The 24,356-nt window shown below is 44.4% G+C and overlaps 1 protein-coding gene across 4 annotated transcripts in view; it reads right to left on the reverse strand.

Moving 5' to 3' along the window:
- Window positions 1-24,356, reverse strand: part of sik3 (SIK family kinase 3) — a 42,697-nt gene that overhangs the window by 14,128 nt on the left and 4,213 nt on the right. For all 4 annotated transcript variants that reach the window (XM_055896290.1, XM_055896292.1, XM_055896291.1 and 1 more), the window contains exons 2-13: window positions 5,611-5,727; window positions 5,324-5,387; window positions 4,893-5,054; window positions 4,374-4,498; window positions 3,945-4,068; window positions 3,710-3,828; window positions 3,457-3,567; window positions 3,200-3,334; window positions 1,564-1,641; window positions 747-856; window positions 305-461; window positions 41-190 (exon numbers count right to left, since the gene is read on the reverse strand). In XM_055896290.1, coding sequence (XP_055752265.1) covers window positions 41-190; window positions 305-461; window positions 747-856; window positions 1,564-1,641; window positions 3,200-3,334; window positions 3,457-3,567; window positions 3,710-3,828; window positions 3,945-4,068; window positions 4,374-4,498; window positions 4,893-5,054; window positions 5,324-5,387; window positions 5,611-5,727 — 1,452 coding nt within the window. The remainder of the gene's footprint in view (window positions 1-40; window positions 191-304; window positions 462-746; window positions 857-1,563; window positions 1,642-3,199; window positions 3,335-3,456; window positions 3,568-3,709; window positions 3,829-3,944; window positions 4,069-4,373; window positions 4,499-4,892; window positions 5,055-5,323; window positions 5,388-5,610; window positions 5,728-24,356) is intronic.

Consider the following 24,356-nt stretch of genomic DNA (forward strand, 5'->3'; position numbering starts at 1 on the left):
CACACACACACACGCTAACATTTGGAGGGTAGGGACTCACAGGGTTGGCGACCAGAGGGGACTGTCCCCGTGGCCTCTTCAGTAGCTGGGCGTGCAGCTGGATGTTGGCCCCACCATCCGAGGCCCTGCGGCCCAGGGGTCCCATGCCATTCAGCAGCTGCAGGGTGGGGGGCTGCAGCAGGGACTGCTCCTGGAGGGACAGAGAGCGGGAGGGACATCAGTTTAGCCCACACATATATAAATATAGATGGACTATGTAACTATACTCTGTCATACCACACACACACACTTTCTGATCCCTCACCTTGTATTCCAGCTGCTGTGTGGGCTGCAGGTGTGGGTTCTGGGTGGGCATCAGTGTGTGCATGTGGCCCATGGTGGGGGGCATAGGGAAGGGGGGCTGGGGGGCCACACGGGGGAACCCAGGGGGAAGCTTCTGCAGATCCTCCTGCATCTCCGTCCTGATAGAGAACACAGTCAGCAAGGAGATGCAAGCACACACGTACACACACGCACACACACGCACGCACACACACACACGCACGCACGCACACACACGCATGCACACACACACACACACGTACGTACACACACACACGTACGTACACACAAACACACGTACGTACACACACACACAAGGGTACACACACTGATAAAAGACAGCCAGACAAACAGCCAGCCAGACGGCAAGATAGAGAGACAGACCGACGGACGGACAGACAGGAGAGACAAAGTGAATAGAGTACCTGGGGTCTGGGACGCCCACAGTGTGACGCCTCATGGACAGGTAGCGAGCCATGGCCTCTGGAGACGGCTCCTCCGCGTCATCACTGTCCAGGGCCATGTTTCCGTCCGGCTACACAGCAAACGACAAACAATATCTGTATGTGTAACAATACATTCGATTCTGCATTTGTGTATGTGGTATGCCATTGTGTATCTGTGTAATTCAGAGTTGGATATATGTGAATCACAGGGTTATATTAGTGTAGGATCCCACAAAACAACACAATTGCTGTGCAGTCTAGATAAAAAAGGTATTAAATTCCTACATAAAAAGGCCCAGTGCAGTTTTATATATTTCCACATTATGAGGCTGGAATAATACTGTGAAATTGTGAAAATTATGATAATGTCCTTTTAGTGTAAGAGCTGTTTGAAAAGACCACCTGAATTTCTGCCTGTTTAGGTGGGATGGAGTTCTGGCCTGCCTGGTAAATTACCTAATAGACCAATAAGATAGAGATTCCCAAACGTCACTACCAACAACAGGTAGTTTAGACCACAGTCCAAGCAAAATTCTTGCTTGAGAAATTGCTCTTTGCTAAAAAAGCTAATTGTGTTTCTTTTTGACCATTTCATTGAAAACAAATCGCAGTACGGTACTTAAATTGTGACCCAAAAATGATTTTGTATCGAGATAAAAAACGTCTGTCTTGGACTCTAAAGAAGTGTGCCAGGAGGCTAAGCTTAAAGCGATCATAGCAAACAGGCCACCATGTCAGTGTCACTAGAGCAGCTGCATTGCAGGATTGTGAAATGGATGTGGGTGGACTCACTAACCTCAACGATCTGGTTCTCTGGGTTGATCAGCTGGACGTGAGGGACATTCATGCTAACGGGATTACCCTGCTGATCCGTCTGCAGGAAAAAGACATGCGTACACACAAACACGTACACACACACACAGCTAAGGTCACTCAATGATCGACCTGATTGGCTAGCAATCTGCTCTGGCCTGCTGATAGGGGGATGTGGATCACTCCGTTCACCTCAACGTAACGGATGGTTTGAGCATGGTGAAGTTAATTACACTTTGGATGGTGTATCAATACACCTAGTCACTACAAAGATACAGGCATCCTTCCTAACTCAGTTGTCGGAGAGGAAGGAAACCTCTCAGGGATTTCACCATGATGCCAATGGTGACTTTAAAACAGTTACAGAGTTTAATGGCTGTGATAGGAGAAAGCTGAGGATGGATCAACAACATTGTAGTTATTCCAAAATACTAACCTAACTGACAGAGTGAAAGGAAGGTAGCCTGTGCAGAATAAAATATTCCAAAACATGTACCGTATTTGCAACAAGGCACTAAAGTAATACTGCAAAACATGTGGCAAAGCAATTCACCTTTTGTCCTGAATACAAAGTGATATGTTAAGGGCAAAACCAATACAACACATTACTAAGTATCACTCTACATATTTTCATGCATAGTGCTGGCTGCATTATGTTATGGGCATGCTTGTATTCGTAAAGGACTGGGGATAAAAAAAAGAAAATGTAATAAAAAGAATGGAGCTAAGCACAGACAAAATCCTAGAGTAAAACCTGGTTCAGTCTGCTTTCCACCAGACACTACAAATTCACCTTTCAGCAGGATAATAACCTAAAACACATCCCCCTCTTCACCTCAGATGGCACAGGTTTAGTTAAGTAGGCAAACAATTGGGCTTGACCGGTAACGTTGTCGGTAGTAAAGCAGCTAATGCCGCTTGTTCCGCTCTCCGGTTGGCATTTGATTAAACCGCAGTATTTTTAATATTGTTTTTAACCTTTAACTAGGCAAGTCAGTTAAGAAATTATTTACAATGACGGCCTACACCGGCCAAACCCGGACGACACTTGGCGAATTGTGCGCTGCCTTATGGGACTCCCAATCACGGCCGGTTGTGATAAAGCCTGGAATCGAACCAGGGTGTCTGCAGTGACGCTTCAAGCACTGAGATGCAGTGCCTTAGACCGCTGCGCCAATTTGGGAGCCCAAGCCTTCTACTCAGTTCCTTCGTTGTCAAAGACAACTAGCAAATTTCGCTAAAACATCGCTCTTTCCTTTGAATGGCTCTGATGTTAGTGATGTGTCCTTGGCTGCAACGAGACGTTTCCATTCCTCTTTTGTAGGCTTCATCATTCACTGAAGTACAAAGGCATCTGAGGTAAAGTATTGACTACCGGAGAAAGGCGCGAGAGTGAACCGACGGAAGGGGGTGGGGGGAGAAAAAAAGAATAATACTATTTATCTTTTTATAAAGTGAACTACATTAGGCCAGTTTGCTCCACACATTATATACCTCTAACCCCCAAAAAGACACCTAATTGTATAACTTAACCATGATATGGTATCCGTTCCATATAATCTTAGTAACCAATCAAATCAAATTCCTTAGAATCTATAGATCCGAGGGGCAAAGGTTACCTGTACAGCGTTGAGAGGGTAGCCAATGGGGCGTGGCGTGGGCGGGGCCACGCGCAGGGTCTTGTGTTTCTTCAGGCGGTCAGAGAGCAGGCTGTAGATGGCGCTGTAGTGATCGTACGCATCCGTGTGCAGAGACTGGAGAGAACGGGCGAAAGAGAGGTGAAACAAGACAACCGTTAGCCAATGGCATTTCATATGCACAACAGCGTTTGCCTACTGCAACAATCGTGTGTCTAGTGTGTGTGTGTTGGTCCCACTTGGAGTGTGCGCTCGCGGTCCAGTCCCATCTCAGACATGGCCATCAGCACCTGCTCGTTAATGAGCTCGGTCTCCCGCTCAGACTTCACCTGCTCACATTCCACTATCAACTGAGAGAGACAGAGACAGAAAATCCATTAAAACGTTGGGTCCATTCTTCATTGAGTCCATTGAAATCAAAGACAATGGCTCAGAGCAGTCTTGCCAGATCATCCAAAAGCAGCTCGATGGACCCAGAGTTCGGGAACTCACCCTCTCAAACTCTGGGTCGGGGTCTCCCTGCTTCATCCACTTGTTCTTACAGATCTGCTCCATGGAGAGGCGTCTACTGGGCTCCAGCACCAGCATGTGTCGGATCAGGTACTCACAGTCTGTCAGACAGAACACGGCGTCAGAAGAGCAACACACCTCACAGCAGCCAGTCAGACCCCGTAGAAGACACCATTGTTTCAACTTGCAAGGTACTAGTGCTGGCATCGGGTCTCACCTGTGGACATGAAGAAGGGGATGCGGAACTTCCCGCTCAGCACCCGGGCCCTCAGGTTCTGGAGGGTGCTGCCGTCAAACGGCAAGGCACCGCACACCAGAACATACAGCACCACGCCCAAACTCTACACAGAGAAAGAGAGAGAGCGAGAGAGAAAGAGAGCGAGAAAGAGGAAAAGGATGAGGAGGAGTAATCCCTCATAGGTGAGATTCTCAACCCTTTTCCAAAAGTGGGCATAGACACACTCCCTATCTTGGATTTGAAAGCACTGGATTGGGGTGTAAGTATGGGCTGGAAGGAATGTCCACCGTTGTTAAATCTATGTCGGGAAGTGTGAATTTGGACGTAGCCATGGTCCAGTGTAGGCTATGAGGAGTAGCTGTGGTCGTTTCTTATAGGAACTAGCATTACTAAGACTAGGACACTGACCCAGATGTCCACTTTGGGTCCGTCGTACTCCTTCCCTTCGAAGAGCTCTGGGGCAGCATAGGGAGGACTCCCACACCAGGTCTTTAGTAGCTGACCTCTGGAGAACAGGTTACTGAAGCCAAAGTCTACCATGGGCAGAGGAGGGAAGTTCAAAAAAAGAGAGGGGGAAAAAAGGAGATAAGCGAGGGGGGGATCAACCTTCTCTTCCTGTGATCTACCCCAACACACTCCTAGAAATCAACCTTCTCTTCCCGTGATCTACCCCAACACACTCCTAGAAATCAACCTTCTCTTCCCGTGATCTACCCCAACACACTCCTAGAAATCAACCTTCTCTTCCCGTGATCTACCCCAACACACTCCTAGAAATCAACCTTCTCTTCCCGTGATCTACCCCAACACACTCCTAGAAATCAACCTTCTCTTCCCGTGATCTACCCCAACACACTCCTAGAAATCAACCTTCTCTTCCCGTGATCTACCCCAACACACTCCTAGAAATCAAGAGAAAAACTATACCTGCAATCTTGATGTTGAGGTTGTGATCCAGGAGCAGGTTTTCGGCCTTCAGGTCTCGGTGGACGATGTTGCGGCAGTGGCAGAAGTGGACGGCCGCCACGATCTGCTTGAACTTCCGCCGCGCGTCCTTCTCCGCCATCCTGCCGTGGGCCACCAGGTGGTCTGAACACAAACAGGTGAGAGGCCAAAGTTCAAATTCAGTTCATTTGCCTTTTACAGGGGTTTTACTCTGCATCTCCCCGAGATCCACCACTTCACATCACATTGAAACAATGACGACGTCAAACCCAGGATCACAGACAAACAGATAGTCACCAGCCAGAGCCATTGACATAGGTAGTAAATCATACAATTGTGAACAAGTGGAGAGGTCAAATGTGACTATGTGAGCATACAAAAAGACAATGGCTTACTACGAAAGATAGACTTACCAAAAATCTCCCCGCCACTGGCATACTCTGTTACCAGGTAGATCATCCTCTCGGTCTCCATTACCTGATGAGACAGACATTTGCATTGACAATATAACCGCTGCAGTCAACATCACTAAACACACGGCATCAGCAGTGTGGATCCGGTTTAGGGTGAAGTTGCCTGTAGACACTGATCTTGGGTCAGATTTGCAATCTCCATACAAACGGTTAAGGTTATGGTTGTGGGAGGGGATCCTAGATCTGTACTTAGGGCAAACTCCACCCCGGAGCTGTGATCTACTGACCTGGTAGAGACGAATGATGTGAGGGTGCCTCAGCATCTTCATGATCTGCACCTCCCTGAAGATCTTCTTCAGGTTCTCATCGTCCAGCTGGGTCTTGTCCACTATTTTGATGGCCACCTGAACAGAGACAGAAAGACAATGGAGTGGGAGTTAGTACAAGATATCTATTGAACCATTTCAAGCGAACCAAAACCATTTGAGCAAAATGACTCATCAATGAGTGCCCATACTCGACTCATCAACAGGAGGTCAAAGTCAGAGCACTGATCATGGACACAGTGGCACCCTATTCCCTATTTACTGCACTAAAGGTAGTGCACTGTATAGGTAGTAGGGTGCCATTTGGAACTCAGCCTGAGTATTCATATCAGATAATCAGATACTTCCTTTGGCTTAGATAAAGAACCACAGAAACACCAACACTGAGACAAAGAAAGCAAATATTCCCACCTCTCTCATCTCACACCATCCACAAAAGCCAGGGAATTTGCCTTCTAGGTTCTAGGAATTAGCCTAACATGTTCATCATATAATAAATAAGACATGGATTTTATAAATAGCCTAGCGCCTGTCAAAGACCCAAAGAGGGGCGCCCGCCTACAACTAAGCTGAGCCCTCCTGCTGACCTGACATTGACAGAGACAACGCTTCAGGTGTCAAAGACCTTAGGGGAGGGTTAACTAACATAATGGCACTGAAATAACAGGTCAGCGTATTTTTTAAACATTTATTTCACCTTTATTTAACCAGGTAGGCAAGTTGAGAACAAGTTCTCATTTACAACTGCGACCTGGCCAAGATAAAGCAAAGCAGTTCGACACATACAACAACACAGGCTTACACATGGAGTAAAACAAACATACAGTCAATAATAGAGTAGAAAAATAAGTCTATATACAATGTGAGCAAATGAGGTGAGATAAGGGAGGCAAAGGCAAAAAAAGGCCATGGTGGCGAAGTAAATACAATATAGCAAGTAAAACAATGGAATGGTAGATTTGCAGTGGAAGAATGTGCAAAGTAGAAATATAAATAATGGGGTGCAAAGGAGCAAAATAAATAAATAAATACAGTAGGGGGAGGGGTAGTTGTTTGGGCTAAATTATAGATGGGCTATGTACAGGTGCAGTAATCTGTGAGCTGCTCTGACAGCTGGTGCTTAAAGCTAGTGAGGGAGATAAGTGTTTCCAGTTTCAGAGATTTTTGTAGTTCATTCCAGTCATTGGCAGCAGAGAACTGGAAGGAGAGGCAGCCAAAGGAGGAATTGGTTTTGGGGTGACCAGAGAGATATACCTCCTGGAGCGCGTGCTACAGATGGGTGCTGCTATGGTGACCAGCGAGCTGAGAAGGGGGGACTTTACCTAGCAGGGTCTTGTAGATGACCTGGAGCCAGTGGGTTTGGCGACGAGTATGAAGCGAGGGCCAGCCAACGAGAGCGTACAGGTTGCAGTGGTGGGTAGTATATGGGGCTTTGGTGACAAAACGGATGGCACTGTGATAGACTGCATCCAATTTATTGAGTAGGGTATTGGAGGCTATTTTGTAAATGACATCGCCGAAGTCGAGGATTGGTAGGATGGTCAGTTTTACGAGGGTATGTTTAGCAGAATGAGTGAAGGATGCTTTGTTGCGAAATAGGAAGCCAATTCTAGATTTAACTTTGGATTGGAGATGTTTTATGTGAGTCTGGAAGGAGAGTTTACAGTTAACCAGACACCTAGGTATTTGTAGTTGTCCACATATGCTAAGTCCAACATCACTACTCTGGATGGGCAGGCAGGTTCAGGCAGCGATCGGTTGAAGAGCATGCATTTAGTTTTACTTGTATTTAAGAGCAATTGGAGGCCACGGAAGGAGAGTTGTATGGCATTGAAGCTCGTCTGGAGGGTTGTTAACACAGTGTCAAAAGAAGGGCCAGAAGTATACAGAATGGTGTCGTCTGCATAGAGGTGGATCAGAGACTCACCAGCAGCAAGAGCAACATCATTGATGTATACAGAGAAGAGAGTCGGTCCAAGAATGGAACCCCCATAGCACCCCCATAGAGACTGCCCGGACAACAGGCCCTCCGATTTGACACACTGAACTCTATCAGAGAAGTAGTTGGTGACCAGGCGAGCCAATCATTTGAGAAACCAAGGCTATCGAGTCTGCCGATGAGGATGTGGTGATTGACAAGAGTCGAAAGCCTTGGCCAGGTCAATGAATACGGCTGCACAGTATTGTTTCTTATCGATGGCGGTTAGGATATCGTTTAGGACCTTGAGCGTGGCTGAGGTGCACCCATGACCAGCTCTGAAACCAGATTGCATAGCGCAGAAGGTATGGTGGGATTCGAAATGGTCAGTAATCTGTTTATTGACTTGGCTTTCGAAAACCTTAGAAAGACAGGGTAGGATAGATATAGGTCTGTAGCAGTTCGGGTCAAGAGTGTGTCCCCCCTTTGAAGAGGGGGATGACTGCAGCTACTTTCCAATCTTTGGGAATCTCAGACGACACGAAAGAGAGGTTGAACAGGCTAGTAATTGGGGTTGCAACAATTTCAGATCATTTTACAGATCATTTTAGAAAGAAACGGATTGTCTAGCCCGGCTGATTTGTAGGGGTCCAGATTTTGCAGCTCTTTCAGAACATCAGCTGACTGGATTTGGGAGAAGGAGAAATGGGGAAGGCTTGGGCGAGTTGCTGTGGGGGGTGCAGTGCTGTTGACCGGGGTAGGGGTAGCCAGGTGGAAAGCATGGCAAGCCGTAGAAAAATGCTTATTGAAATTCTCAATTATAGTGGATTTATCGGTGGTGACAGTGTTTTCTGTCCTCAGTGCAGTGGGCAGCTGGGAGGAGGTGTTCTTATTCTCCATGGACTTTAGTGTCCCAGAACTTTATTGAGTTTGTGTTGCAGGAAGCAAATCTCTGCTTGAAAAAGCTAGCCTTGGCTTTTCTAACTGCCTGTGTATATTGGTTTCTAGCTTCCCTGAAAAGTTGCATATCACAGGGTCTGTTCGATGCTAATGCAGAACGCCATAGGATGTTTTTGTGTTGGTTAAGGGCAATCAGGTCTGGAGAGAACCAAGGGCTATATCTGTTCCTGGTTCTACATTTCTTGAATGGGGCATGCTTATTTAAGAAGGTGAGGAAGGCATTAAAAAAAAATAACCAGGCATCCTCTACTGACGGGATGAGATCAATATCCTTCCAGGATACCCGGGCCAGGTCGATTAGAAAGGCCTGCTCGCTGAAGTGTTTCAGGGAGCGTTTGACAGTGATGAGTGGAGGTCCGGTGACCGCTGACCCATTACGGATGCAGGCAATGAGGCAGTGATCGCTGAGATCTTGGTTGAAAACAGCAGAGGTGTATTTAGAGGGCAAGTTGGTTAGGATGATATCTATGAGGGTGCCCGGGGTTTCAAACTCAATTCCTTGAGGGCTACAACACCTTCAGAAAGTATTCACACCCCTTGACCTTTTCCACATTTTGTTTTGTTACAGCCTGAATTTAAATGTAATTAAATACCCCACAATGTGGAATTATGTTTTTCAAATGAAATGTCTTGAGTCAATAAGTATTCCACCACATTGTTCTGGCAAGCCTGAATAAGTTCAGGAATAATAAGGTCCTTATCAATGCACATAATAAGTTGCATGGACTCACTCTTTGTGCAACATGATTTTTGAACGACTACCTCATCTCTGTAACCCACACATACAGATAATTGTAAGGTCCCTCAGTCGAGCAGTGAATTTCAAACACAGATTCAACCACAAAGACCAGAGAGGTTTTCCAATGCCAATTAGGCACCTAATTGGTAGATGGGTAAAAAAAAATGAATTTTTTAAGCAGATATTGAATATCCCTTTAAGCATGGTGAAGTTATTAATTACACTTTCGATGTTGTACCAATACACCCAGTTACCACAAAGATACAGGAATCCTTCCCAACTCAGTTGCCGGAGAGGATTTCAGGGATTTCACCATGAGGTCAATGGTGACTTTCAAACAGTTTGAGTTTAATGGCTGTGATAGAAGAAAACTGAGGATGGATCAACAACATTGTAGTTAGTCCACAATACTAACCTAAATGACAGAGTGAACAGAAGGAAGCCTGTACAGAATAACAAATATTCTGGCACTACAATCCATCTGTCCGCATATTTCAAGCCCTGGCATATGAGGGTGCATTAGGGCGATTCGTTTCTCATCAATAATCTTGAAAAAAATGTATACCTAACTGGAAATCAACCAATTCCCCATCGTTAACACAATGGAAAGGTCAAATGCATTATTATCTAAATGTTGAAAGTGCGTGTGGGCGGCAGAGAGGAACAACATGGTGCAGTTTGAGGCCATGTGGGGGAGAGTGTTACTGGTACTGGAGATGGTGCTGTTATCAGGTGGTTCTGGGCAGGGTTGATGTTGTGGATGTTTGTGTGCATCTGTATGTTGTCGTTTGTATGTTTAGTATTGTTAAAAAGTTTAAAAAACACACACACAAAGTAATACTGCAAAAAAAACATTTCACAGCAATAACATTTTTGGCCTGAATACACAGCATGATGTTTGGGGCAAATCCAACACAACACATTACTGAGTACCACTCTCCATATTTTCAAGCATAGTGGTGGCTGCATGCTAAACATCCTTGTGAGCTGGCTTCACATTCTGGGAATAGTGGTAATATCTGAAGCTACTCTTCCCCCTCTCTGTTCTTGGCCGAGATAATAGAAAGGTGGCCATCTGAGAGCAAGCTGCGGGCCCATTTCCGGCTAGCGGAGAGGAAAAGGAAGAGCCAGGCACACGGTGTCCTAGCACCCCTCCACCCCACTGTGGGTACGAGGCCCAGCGTCTGGAGCAGGGACACACTTGAAAAACACACACACAATACACACAGAATGAACACCACACACTACACACAGATTGAACACCACACACTACACACAGAATGAACACCACACACTACACACAGAATGAACACCACACACTACACACAGAATGAACACCACACAATACACACAGAATGAACACCACACACTACACACAGAATGAACACCACACTACACACAGAATGAACACCACACACTACACACAGAATGAACACCACACAATACACACAGAATGAACACCACACACTACACACAGAATGAACACCACACACTACACACAGAATGACCACACGCACACACACGAACACCACACACACACAGAGAATGACCACCACACTACACACGCACACAGAATAACCACCACACTACACACACAGTGAACACCACACACAGAATGACCACCACACACTACATACACAGAATGAACACCACACACTACACACAGAATGACCACACACACATACAGAATGACCACACACACACACAGAATGAACACCACACACACACACACATACACACAGAATGAACACCACAGACACACACACACAAAAAAATGAACACCACACACACCGAATGAACACCACACACACAAACTGGTATTACACAGTAAAAACAGAAAGGCCCAAATGAGGGAGAAAGGTCATGAGGCATTGAGTTCACACTCCCGGTCTCACGCCACAAACCCAAATGCTTTGGGAACATCAAGTCCCTCTCCATGCAAATGGACTCAAAATAAGGAAATCGGTCCGAAATCAAAACTGGAAGAGAGAGCTATGCTGGCCTATAAAAGCTGGCGCCTGCAGGATGTTTGAGAGAACATCATTTGGCAAGCCCGATAAACTGAGCACAAATAGAGGAGTTTGGACACACTATCATAATGACTAGCACAACTAATTTCCTCACACACTTAATTCAACAGCCAGTTGTAGTTGGAACTACTGGCTGGGTCTTGCCATGTACAGTTATAGTTACAGTAATCTACTTGGAGGGGGTGACGTGTCTGGCCTGCATTACTTTGGAATTTTCCATTGAAAGATATGGATATAGAAGAGAGCCAGTTAAGCTGAAGTGTCACATAGCCCCCGCGATCACAAGACTGTTGACCATAGCACCGCGCCACTGCTGAGACTTAGCAACCAGGAACAAAATGAACAGGAGAGAGAAATAGGCCTACAACACAGCCAGATTATTTGGGGCAAGGCACTCTAAACAACACGACTGTGCTGCTGACAATTACACCAACGGAATGCGGACAAGAGGAATTTTCAAGTTTCATATACAAATGACGACTGTCATCATGAAATTCCTTTCATGCTTTATATAACAGCGGATGACCATGGAGAGCTCAGCGAGTCGAATATGAAAAACAAAAACGTAAATCTGGATATCGAAGACGGAATACAAATGATGTATAAAAAGTTACAATAGAACAAGGAGGTTAACACAAACTAAATGAAACAGACTGGTTTTGTGGATTTAGCCTTGCCTATAATAATATCATGTGGGATACACGTCACATATCAGTTTGTAAACAATGTAAAGAAATATACACTACCATTCAAAAGTTCTGGGGTTTTCCAGGAAAACATAGATGAAATGAGTTGCAAAATGAATAGGAAATATTGTGAAGACGTTGACAAGGTTATAAATATTTATTTTTAATTGAAATAATAATTGTGTTTTTCAAACTTTGCTTTCGTCAAAGAATCCTCCATTTGCAGCAATTACAACCTTGCAGACCTTTGGCATTCTAGATGTCAATTTGTTGAGGTAATCTGAAGAGATGTCACCCCATGCTTCCTGAAGCACCTCCCACCAGTTGGATTGGCTTGATGGGCACTTCTTACGGTCCATCCGGTCAAGCTGCTCCCACAACAGCTCAATAGGGTTGAGATCCGGTGACTGTGCTGGCCACTCCATTATAGACAGAATACCAGCTGACTGCTTCTTCCCTGCATAGTTTGGAGCTGTGCTTTGGGTCATTGTCCTGTTGTAGGAGGAAATTGGCTCCAATTAAGCACCGTCCACAGGGTATGGCATGGCGTTGCAAAATGGAGTGATAGCCTTCCTTCTTCAAGATCCCTTTTACCCTGTACAAATCTCCCACTTTACCACCACCAAAGCATCCCCAGACCATCACATTGCCTCCAACATGCTTGACAGATGGCGTCAAGCACTCTTCCAGCATCTTTTTTTCCCATTTTTTCTGAATCTCACGAATGTTCTTCTTTGTAATCCGAACCCCTCAAACTTAGATTTGTCTGTCCATAAGTTTTTTCCAATCTTCCTCTGTCCAGTGTCTGTGTTCTTTTGCCCATCTTAATCTTTTCTTTTTATATTGGCCAGTCTGAGATATGGCTTTTTCTTTGCAACTCTGCCTAGAAGGCCAGCATCCTGGAGTCGCCTCTTCACTGTTGGCGTTGAGACTGCTGTTTTTCAGGTACTATTTAATAAAGCTGCCAGTTGAGGACTTGTGAAGCGTCTGTTTCTCAAACTAGACACACTAATGTACTTGTCCTCTTGCTCAGTTGTGCACCGGGGCCTCCCACTCCTCATTCTATTCTGGTTAGAGCCAGTTTGCGCTGTTCTGTGAAGGGAGTAGTACACAGCGTTGTATGAGATCTTCAGTTTCTTGGCAATTTCTCGCATGGAATAGCCTTAATTTCTCTGAACAAGAATAGACTGACGAGTTTCAGAAGAAAAGTCTTTGTTTCTGGCCATTTTGAGCCTGTAATCGAACCCACAAATGCTGGATGCTCCAGATACTCAACTAGTCTGAAGAAGGCAAGTTTTATTGCATCTTTAATTAGCACAACAGTTTTCAGCTGTGCTAACAATTGCAAAAGGGTTTTCTAATGATCAATTAGCCTTTTAAAATGACTAACTTGGATTAGCTAACACAACATGCCATTGGAACACAGGAGTGATGGTTGCATATAAATGGGCCTCTGTACGCCTACGTAGATATTCCATTAAAAATCAGAGGTTTCCAGCTACAATAGTCATTTACAACATTAACAATGTCTACACTGTATTTCTGATCAATTTGATGTTATTTTAATGGACAAAAACAAGGACATTTCTAAGTGAGCCCAAACTTTTGAACGGTTGTGTATATATAATTGAGTTAATAAAGCCGCATGCAAACAGGCAGCTCCAAAATGCAGGCGTTTCAGCCTAGCTCAGTGCTTTCTGTGGTGATGGGGCAGGCCAGCTGAAAATAGGAGCATTGAACCGTGATTGGCTCAACATTGCACCGTGATTGGCTCAGTGTTCTGTCACTCATGTGGACACTATGTCACCCGCCTTTAGTAAGGGTAGACATCAAGAATTTGAGCCCCTTGGGTTCTGCTATAGACTTAGATTATTAGTGCCCATCCAAGAAGGCTCAAGGTCATTGACCACAGATAAAATGACATAAAATCACATTATATCTACAGTAGCTTTGATTGGACTGATCATGTCAACATCTAACTTTCAAAGTCTTAGCTAGCAGTCATCAAGTCGACAATCTACTGGCAAATCCTTTTTAATCCTTGTCAAATTAAGAGAAATAACAAGGAGAAATTATAGATAAAACATATCGGTGCTCATCGGCCATAAAGCTTACCCATCAAGTTGGAAATCGCAAGTTAAACAATGAGTCGTTTGGAAGGAATCTGCAAGTGTTGCAAAGAAACCACTAACATTAGCCTGCTATTCGCCCATGTGCCTCACCCTAATAATTTGGTCTATTTGGCGGTATTGTAAACACATACGTGGCCTGGTGTGTGCTTGTTTGGCTACTGTTTTGTACAGCTTTTACAGTGCTACTGATAGTAGTGGTAGAGGTCGACCGATTATGATTTTTCAACGCCGATAGCAATTATTGGAGGACCAAAAAAGGCCGATTCTTTTTATTTTTTTATTTTTTGTAATAATGACAATTACAACAATACTGAATGAACACTTTTATTTTAACTTATTATAATACATCAATAAATAAATAATGCAAAAACGAAGTGTTGGAGAAGAAAGTAAAAGTGCAATATGTGCCATGTAAAAAAGCTAACGTTTAAGTTCCTTGCTCAGAACATGAGAACATATGAAAGCTGGTGGATCCTTTATTTTATTTTTTTATATATATATTTTTTACCCCCTTTTTCTTCCCAATTTCGTGGTATCCAATTGTTAGTAGTTACTGTCTTGTCTCATCGCTACAACTCCCGTACGGGCTCGGGAGAGACAAAGGTCGAGAGCCATGCGTCCTCCGAAACACAACCCAACCAAGCCGCACTGCTTCTTGACACAGCGCGCATCCAACCCGGAAGCCAGCCGCACCAATGTGTCGGAGGAAACACCATACACCTAGCGACCTGGTCAGCGCGCACTGCGCCCGGCCCGTCACAGGAGTCGCTAGTGCGCGATGAGACAAGGATATCCCTACCGGCCAAACCCTCCCTAACCCGGACGACGCTGGACGAATTGTGCGTCGCCCCATGGACCTCCCGGTTGCGGCCAGCTGCGACAGAGCCTGGGCTCGAGCCAGAGTCTGTGGTGGCACAGCTAGCACTGCGATGCAGTGCCTTAGACCACTGCGCCAACCGGGAGGCTGGTTCCTTTTAACATGAGTCTTCAATAGTCCCAGGTAAGAAGTTTTAGGTTGTAGTTAATATAGGAATTATAGGACTATTTATCTCTATACCATTTGTATTTCATATACCTTTGACTATTGGATGTTCTTATAGGCACTTTAGTATTGCCAGTGTAACAGTATAGCTTTCGCCCCTCTCCTCGCTCGAACTAGGAACACATCGAAAACAGCCACACTCGAAGCATCGTTATCCATTGCTCCACAAATTCCGCGGCCCTTGCATAGCAAGGGGAACAACTACTTCAAGGTCTCAGAGCGAGTGCCGTCACCGATTGAAACACTATTAGCGCGCACCCCGCTAACTAGCTAGCCATTTCACATCGGTTACACCAGCCTAATCTCGGGAGTTGATAGGCTTGAAGTCATAAACAGCTCAATGCTTGAAGCACACGAAAGTGCTTTTGAATGAATGCTTACGAGCCTGCTGCTGCCTACCACCACTCAGTCAGACTGCTCTATCAAATCATAGACTTAGTTATAACATAATAACACACAGAAATACGAGCCTTAGGTCAATAATATGGTCAAATCCGGAAACTATCATTTTGAAAACAAAACGTTTATTCTTTCAGTGAAATACGGAACCGTTCCGTATTTTATCTAACGGGTGGCAACCCTAAGTCTAAATATTGCTGTTACATTGCACAACCTTCAATGTTGTCATAATTATGTACAATTCTGGCAAATTAATTACGGTCTTTGTTAGGAATAAATGGTCTTCACACAGTTCGCCAAGGCGACCCAAACTGCTGCATATACCCTTGACTGCTTGCACGGAACGCAAGAGAAGTGACACAAATCATGTGCACTATAGGCCTACCGCTGGCCAATCGGGTGGCTCAGATGATTGTCTGCAGTGACGTGGCAGATATAAAAGAAAGCTACAGCAAAGTTAAGACAGATTTCAAAAGGTTTAAAACCGTGAAGAGAGAGAGACTGTCAACGACTACAGCAACGAGTTGCTGTTGATATGACTGACTTCATGTTTAAGTTCTTACTCAGCACTGTCAACACTTTATATTCAACACTTTTATAAGCCAGAAAATGAGCATTCTTCCCATTTCCACTCAGCGCTACAAGCAAACACTGCAGCAGTAATGAATAAGTAGTGTATCTATAGGCTTGTGTTGATGTTATTATTATTATTATTATTATTATTATCTTCGGTCTTTTTTTTCTTCTTTTTTTCTTTTTTTTTGGGGGGGGGGGGGGGTGGATCAGCTTAATATTGCGGAAAGAATGTTGCTTCCAATGTAATTGTCTGCATCATTTCCAATCTTGGGTCTTTTTTAATATCAAGGAATATTTCACTTTCTCTGTTCATAGGAGTAACGACATGAACTTGTGCATGAGGCAGAAATAATGCAGTGCAAACCAAGTTTCGCCATCATATGGAAGACGGTGTCCCTTTTTGGTCAGTGTCAGTGGAGGACAGGGAGAGCGGAGGGATGTTGAGGCGGACCCTCAGTCTGCTGCTCACCCCATCAGCTGAGACTGACCATCAGATGCAGGTGCCATCAGCCCAATAAAATAAACAGTCAATTATTTAAATGTATGCTCACTCAGCTGTGCTTCACAACAACGGAGCTATAACCAGTGTGATCATATAGCCTAGCTCAAATTTTGAAACAGAATTGTAAAAAAAAATGTCCAGAACAACAATGCATTGGCAGGGCAATTCAAGCAAAGCCAATATGAGGTGATAATGTATTGGGCCTATAGCTTACTGCACAAACCTCATTGCTACAGTGGGTAGAATGGCGCCGGAGGGGATGGCTGACGTTTTACGTGCTCTAACCAACTGTGTTATTTTGTTCGGTTTTTTTCGCGTTGTTTAACTTATATTTTAACTTATTTTGCACATAAATTTGCTGCTACTGTCTCTTATGACCGAAAATAACAGCAATTACTCACCTCGTACTGGAAGAAGGTTTTATCTTTAACAAGTCCGACGCAAAGGATATACTGCTTTCTCAGAAACTGGCCCAAATCCCTGTCATTTACGTAAAGAAAAGACGGAGAAAAAGGGGATGGAGGTCGGGCTGCCTTCTGAGAATTTGTAGGCGAGAATTTGTACCCCCACTGCCAAATAAAATGGATGACCTACCATCAAGATTATCCTACCAACGGAAAATTAAAAACGGTAATATCTTATGTTTCACAGAGTCGTGGCTGAACGACGACACGGATAATATAGAACCGGCAGGACAGAGAAGCACGTTTGGTAAGACGAGGGGCGTGGGTGTGTGTCTATTTGTCAAAAACAGCTTAATATTAAAGAAGTCTCGAGGTATTGCTCACCTGAGGTAGAGTACCTTATGATAAGCTGTAGACCACACTATCTATATTACTCGTAGCCGTCTATTTACCACCACAAACCAATGATGGCACTAAGACCGCACCAGGTGTATAAGGCCATAAACAAACAAGAAAATGCTCATCCAGAAGCGGTGCTCCTAGTGGCCGGGGACTTTAATGCAGGGAAACTAAAAACCGTTTTACCTCATTTCTACCAGCATGTCACAAGTGCAACCAGGGGAAAAAAAAAAAAAACTTGAGACCACCTTTACTCCACACACAGAGACACGTACAAAGCTCCCCCTCCCCCCCCACACACTCCATTTGGCAAATCTGACCATAATTCTATCCTCCTGATTCCTGCTTACAAGCAAAAGCTAAAGCAGGAGGTACCAGTGACTCACTCAACAAGGAAGTGGTCAGATGACGCTGATGCTAAGCTACAGGACTGTTTTGCTAGCACAGACTGGAATATGTTCCGGGATTCATCCTATGGCATTGAGGATTATACCACCTCAGTCACCGGCTTCATCATTAACTTCTCTAGGATAGGGGGCAGCATTTTCACGTTTGGATGGAAAGCATACCCAAATTCAACTGCCTGAGTTGAATGCATATTGTTAGTAGATTTGGATAGAACACACTCTGAAGTTTCTAAAACTGTTTGAATTATGTCTGTGAGTATAACAGAACTTATTTAGCAGGCAAAACCCCGAGGACAAACCATTCAGATTTTTTTTTTTTTTTGAGGTCACTCTCTTTTCAATGGATTTTCATTGGGAATACAGATTTTGACCTTCTTTGACTAATTAACCTTCTTGCAGTTCCTACCGCTTCCACTGGATGTCAACAGTCTTCAGAAATTAGTTGAGGGTTTTTCCTTTGTGTAATGAAGAAGTACGGCCATTTTGAATCAAAGTCACTTGAAGTGTCCTGTTAGATAGAAACGCATAACCAGAAAGCATGCTACAGATTGTTTTAATCCTGTATTGAACACAGATCATCCCGTCTTCAATTTGATCGATTGTTAACGTAAAAAAATACCTAAAGTTGTATTACAAAAGTAGTTAGACATTTTTTGGCAAAGTTTACAGGTAACCTTTGAGATATTTTGTAGTCACGTTTGAGCAAGTTGGAAGCAGTGTTTTTCTGGATCGAAGGCGCCAAATAAATGGACATTTTGGATATATATCAACGGAATTAATCGAACAAAAGGACCATTTGTGATGTTTATGGGACATATTGGAGTGCCAACAACAGAAGCTCGTCAAAGGTAAGGCATGAATTATATTTTTAATTCTGCGTTTTGTGTCACGCCTGCAGAGTTGAAATATGCTTATCTCTCTTTGTTTACAATGGCGCGAACTCAGATAAGAGCATCGTTTGCTTTCGCCGAAAACCCTATTTGAATTCTGACATGTTGGCTGGATTCACAACCAGTGTAGCTTTAATTTGGTATATTTCATGTGTGATTTAATGAAAGTATGATTTTTATAGTAATTAATTTGAATTTGGCGCTCTGCATTTTCTCTGGCTTTTTGCCAAGTGAGACAGTAGCGTCCCGCCTAAACTCAGATTTTTGGATATAAATATGAACTTTACCGAACAAAACATACATGTATTGTGTAACATGAAGTCCTATGAGTGTCATCTGATGAAGATCATCAAAGGTTAGTGATTCATTTTATCTCTATTTCTGCTTTTTGTTACTCCTCTCTTTGGCTGGAAAAATGGCTGTGTTTTTCTGTGGCTATGTACTGACCTAACATAATCGTTTGGTGTGCTTTTGCCGTAAATCCTTTTTGAAATCAGACATGTTGGCTGGATTCACAAAAAGTGTAGCTTTAATTTGGTGTCTTTCATGTGTGATTTCATGACAGTTTGATTTTTATAGTAATATATTTGAATTTGGCGTTCTGCATTTTTACTGGCTTTTGGCCAAGTGGGACGTTAGCGTCCCACATATCCTAGAGAAGTTAAGTGTAATGACAAAATCGTCACCACAGTGACCGTACGTACATATCCCAACCAGAACCCATGAATTACAGGCAACATCCGCATCGAGATAAAGGCTAGAGCTGCCGCTTTCAAGGAGCGGGACACTAATCCTACAAGAAATCCCACTATGCCCTCAGACAAACCATCAAACAAGCAAAGCATCAAAACAGGATTGAATTGAATCCTACTACACCGACTCTGACGGTCGTTAGATGTGGCAGGGCGTAAACTATTACGGACTACAAAGGGAAACCCAGCCGCGAGCTGCCCAGTGACGCGAGCCTACCAGACGAGCTAAACGCTTTTAATGTTTGCTTTGAGGCAAGGAACACTGAAGTATGCATGAGAGCACCAGCTGTTCAGGGCGACTGTGTGCTAACAGTCTCAGTCGCCGATGTGAGCACGACCTTTAAACAGGTCAACATTCACAAAGCCGCGGGGCCAGACGGATTACCAGGATGTTTTCTCAAAGCATTGAGGCTGGTCATGGTTCACATTAACAGCATCCTCCCGGATACCCTAGACCCACTCCAATTCGCATATTGCCCCAAAAGATCCACAGATGACGAAATCTCAATTGCAAAAGGAACACCTACGTGAGAATGCTGTTCATTGACTACAGCTCAGCGTTCAACACCATAGTGCCCACAAAGCTCATAACTAAGCTAAGGACACTGGGACTCAACACCTCCCTCTGCAACTGGATCCTGGACTTCCTGACGGGCCGCCCCACGGTGGTAAGGATAGGCAATAACATGTCTGCCATGCTGATCCTCAACACTGGGGCCCCTCAGGGGTGTGTGTTTAGTCCACTCCTGTACTCCCTGTTCACCCTGTTCACCCACGACTGTGTGGGCAAACACGACTCCAACACCATCATTAAGTTTGCTGACTACACAACAGTGTTGGGCCTCATCACCGACAACAATGAGACAGCTTATAGGGAGGAGGTCAGAGACCTGGCAGTATGGTGCCAACCTCTCCCGCAATGTGAGCAAGACAAAGGAGCTGATCGTGGACTACAGGAAAAGGAGGGCCGAACAGGCCCCCATTAACATCGAAGTGGCTGTAGTGGAGCGGGTCGAGAGTTAAGTTCCTTAGTGTCCACATCACCAACGAACTATCATGGTCCAAACACACCAAGACAGTCGTGAAGAGGGCACAACAACCCATTTTACCTCTCAGAAGACTGAAAAGATTTGGCATTGGTCCCCAGATCCTCAAAAAGTTCTACAGCTGCACCAGAGAGCATCCTGACCGGTTGCATCACCGCTGGTATGGCAACTGCTCGGCATCTGACCATAAGGCGCTACAGAGGGTAATGCGTACGGCCCAGTACATCACTGGGGCCAAGCTTCCTGCCATCAAGGACCTATATAAGAGGTGGTGTCAGAGGAAAGCCCCAAAAATGTCAAAGACTCCAATCATAGACTGTTCTCTCTGCTACCGCACGGCAAGCGGTACCGGAGAGCTAAGTCTAGATCCAAAAGGCTCCTTAACAGCTTCTACCACCAAGCCATAAGACTGCTGAACAATTAATAAAATGGCCACCGGACTATTTACATTGACTGACCCCCACCCCCGCTGTTTATTATCTATGCATAGTCACTTCAACCCCCAATGTGTACAAATTACCTCGACTAATCTGTCCCCTTGCACATTGACTCGGTACCGGTACCCCCTGTACATAGCCTTGTTATAGTTATCTTTTGTTTTAATACATTTTAGATTAAGGCTGGAACGTAACAAAATGTGGAAAAGGTCAAAGGGTCTGAATAAAAACAATTCTATTGCATTGACACGGACTACTCAGCCCGTACTGTACACAGATCTGTGCGGCATAAACAATCAGAGCTGCAGTAGGCCTATATGCAAATAGACCCTTGCCATATATGGATCTGTGCCATTTACTTTGAACTGGACTGTGCTTACAGCATGAGCGGTTGAGTAGATGCGCTTGTTTTGAGATGAAAGCGAGAGCTTTGCATGTAGCCACGTGTGCACATTTTGTTTATATCCTTTGCTAGTTTCTCGTTTCTCTTTAATAATGGTATGGGAATAATAATGCCTTTTATTTTGTAAAGTGGATTCTTGCATCAAACAGCAACATTTTCAATCACCTCCAAGTCTGAAGGACAAGCGGATAAACAGGTTAATGTTAAGCCCTGCATGTTTTTTTAACCAAAGTCCCATGGAATGTAGGCCTATATTGAACACCACACATTGGCTGCAACTGTAGGCTGAATGATAGCTGTTCTATTTCCATGTTAAAATGTTATGGGATTAATTTTCTCCATTGTTTTTGATGGTGGGCCTACGTTATGATCAAATAGCCACAGTCACCAACATGGCCACTGTTAAAACTAACTTAAAGCAAGTACAGCCTCAGTGTTCACAGAAAATGCACGCTGGAAGTTGCACGGAATTTTCAATGTTCAAGTTTGCGCTCAGCAGACTAGAAATTGTCTCAGTGCTGAAAGAAATTTGAAGGAACATTGGCTAACAGGTGAGAGCGTTTTAAGACAGCCATGAAGATACCATCTCAGCTGTCTGCAATGAGAATAATCAAAGTTATTTCATCTTTACTGCAGTCAGTCAGTCAGTGAGGCCCAAAGCCGCATGACTCAGGAGCAATGCTAACCGACAGAGACCAGCGCTGTGTCTTCATCTGAGAGGAGACCAAGACTCCCCCTCCCCCTACACACAAACATTTATTTATTTATTTTACTAGGCAAGTCAGTTAAGAACAAATTCTTATTTACAATGACGGCCTACACCGGCTAAACACGGACGACGCTGGGCCAATTGTGCGCCGGCCTATGGAACTCCCAATCACGGCCGGTTGTGATACAGCCTGGATATATACACAGAAACACACAGAGACACTCAAAACACACACTCATACAAACATAGCCTACACACACACACACACACAGAAACACACTGTGCATCTTAACATATGACAGTCAGGATGAGTGGGATTGTGGACAGGGTTGGTTTGGGTACACAGAGTGCTACCAAGCGTGTGCATGCGAGTGACCGTGTTGCATGCGCGTCCTTGTATTCTGCTGTTTGAGAGCAAGAGATGATCAGTTTGACATTGTTCTAGTATGGGGGGAAAAAGTATAATCTTTGCCAATAGTGACATCAAAAACATTCACATTTCCAGCTAAAGGTCAGTTGAAATGGCGTTATCACAACCACTTAACAGGTTAAGCTATAAACCAGTTATAATAACTTTATTATTTCGATCAGCTTTTCCAGCTGGGTTCCCTGCTGTAGAGGGTTGCCCTTCTATTCAGGTGTGCCATAAGCATCACATGATCACACAAATAAGCCTGCATCATTTATTCAACCCATGTTGTTAGTTTCCTTTGCTTGATCCTTAAGGCGGCAACACTACGCAGCGCTGCATGCAGGAGGTCTTCACCCCTGCTGCTCAACGTTCTGTCATCATCATGGAGACTGGGTCACCACACAGGGTGAAAGTTCAATTCATCTCCAGACTCGGTGCAAGGTTACCAGTAACAAGAGACTCAGACTTTAACCTGGGGGGAAAACCAGTATGGTGGCGGCTGTGGCCTCGTCGTATCAACACGTGCTAGCTACCAACAAACGGTCACCCCGCCCTTCAACCACACAGCGGAGCCGAAGGCTTTGCACACTCCTCCAGGGAGAGAAAGACTGTTCTGTGTGTGCGTGGGTGTCACGCATGTGGGTGACTCAGCTCATAAGGTCCAAGTTCAGATATTCCTGCATGCGTCTGAAATATGCCGAAAAAGTTTGTGATATATTGTAAACCTAAACATAAAATGTGCTATATGCACACAAACATCTGCCACAATGTATGTGTGTTCCAAAGTAACAGCCTACTCATGTGCATGCGCATCAGGAGTACATGTGCTATTTTAACCATGAATAGTTCTCATTCATCAACGAGGCAGCCAATACCCTAAATGGACAATGGGGAAAATCAAGAACACAACTCAGTCTTTCTAAAAATTAAAGCAAACGAGCAAAACCGATAAGTAAAGAGGCGTAAAACACTAACAGACACAACCCAGAGGACAATCTGGATCATAAAAATGGGTAGTTCCAGTTCTGGATGCTGATTGGCTGAGTCCGCGTCCCAGTTGTGGGTATAATCATGATAGCCTATTCACGATATAGCACAGTCTCTAGTTCCTTATTGCTTCAATGTCCACGGTCACATAGGCCAAAACCTTTATCTGATTAAACCACCCACTTAAACTAAAACCTCCATCACATAATACGTGGCACCTCCATTTAAAAATGAGAAGAGTTTTTCTGTAGACAGTGTTTGCATTGGATCTTGCGATCAGCCAATGAGTGTGGTACCCTCGTGGCAGCTGAGCTCCATACATGGAGAGAGGTCATGACGAGCATCAAGTCTCTGTTGTCCTCCATCTCTATGGATACCAACAAGATTCCAATGGAATTACCTTTCCCGGGGAGCGTGACGTTGATAGCACACTAACGTTAAGTGACTCTAACGTGTACGTCAACGTTGCCAACTGACTCGAGGGGGTGCGGGGGGGCTGACCGGACTGGCACATGCGGGCCTATTAGTCAAGAGGCTAAATATAGCTGATGAGACGGTGTTATACCGCATGGACACAGACCATACATTCAGTAAGACCTGAATGTAGGTGAAAGTCACCATTAAGGGGACTCCTACTAGGAACCATTCTTTGGTAAAAAGGGGGTAAGTTTGGACAATGGTATGAACTCTGTGACTATCAAAAATGAAAAACCTAATCTTTAATTAAATAGCTGAAGGGATAGTCTACTGCAGGGGTACTCAAGGACTATTTGAGAACGTCCGGTCATACAAATTTCCTAGGTGGCAAAGATCGGGATGATTATTGTCAATTATCGGCGTAATAACAAACCCACACCTTGCAACCCCAAACTGTTCA

This window comes from Salvelinus fontinalis, chromosome 33 (assembly GCF_029448725.1).
Source record: "Salvelinus fontinalis isolate EN_2023a chromosome 33, ASM2944872v1, whole genome shotgun sequence".
NCBI lineage: Eukaryota > Metazoa > Chordata > Actinopteri > Salmoniformes > Salmonidae > Salvelinus > Salvelinus fontinalis.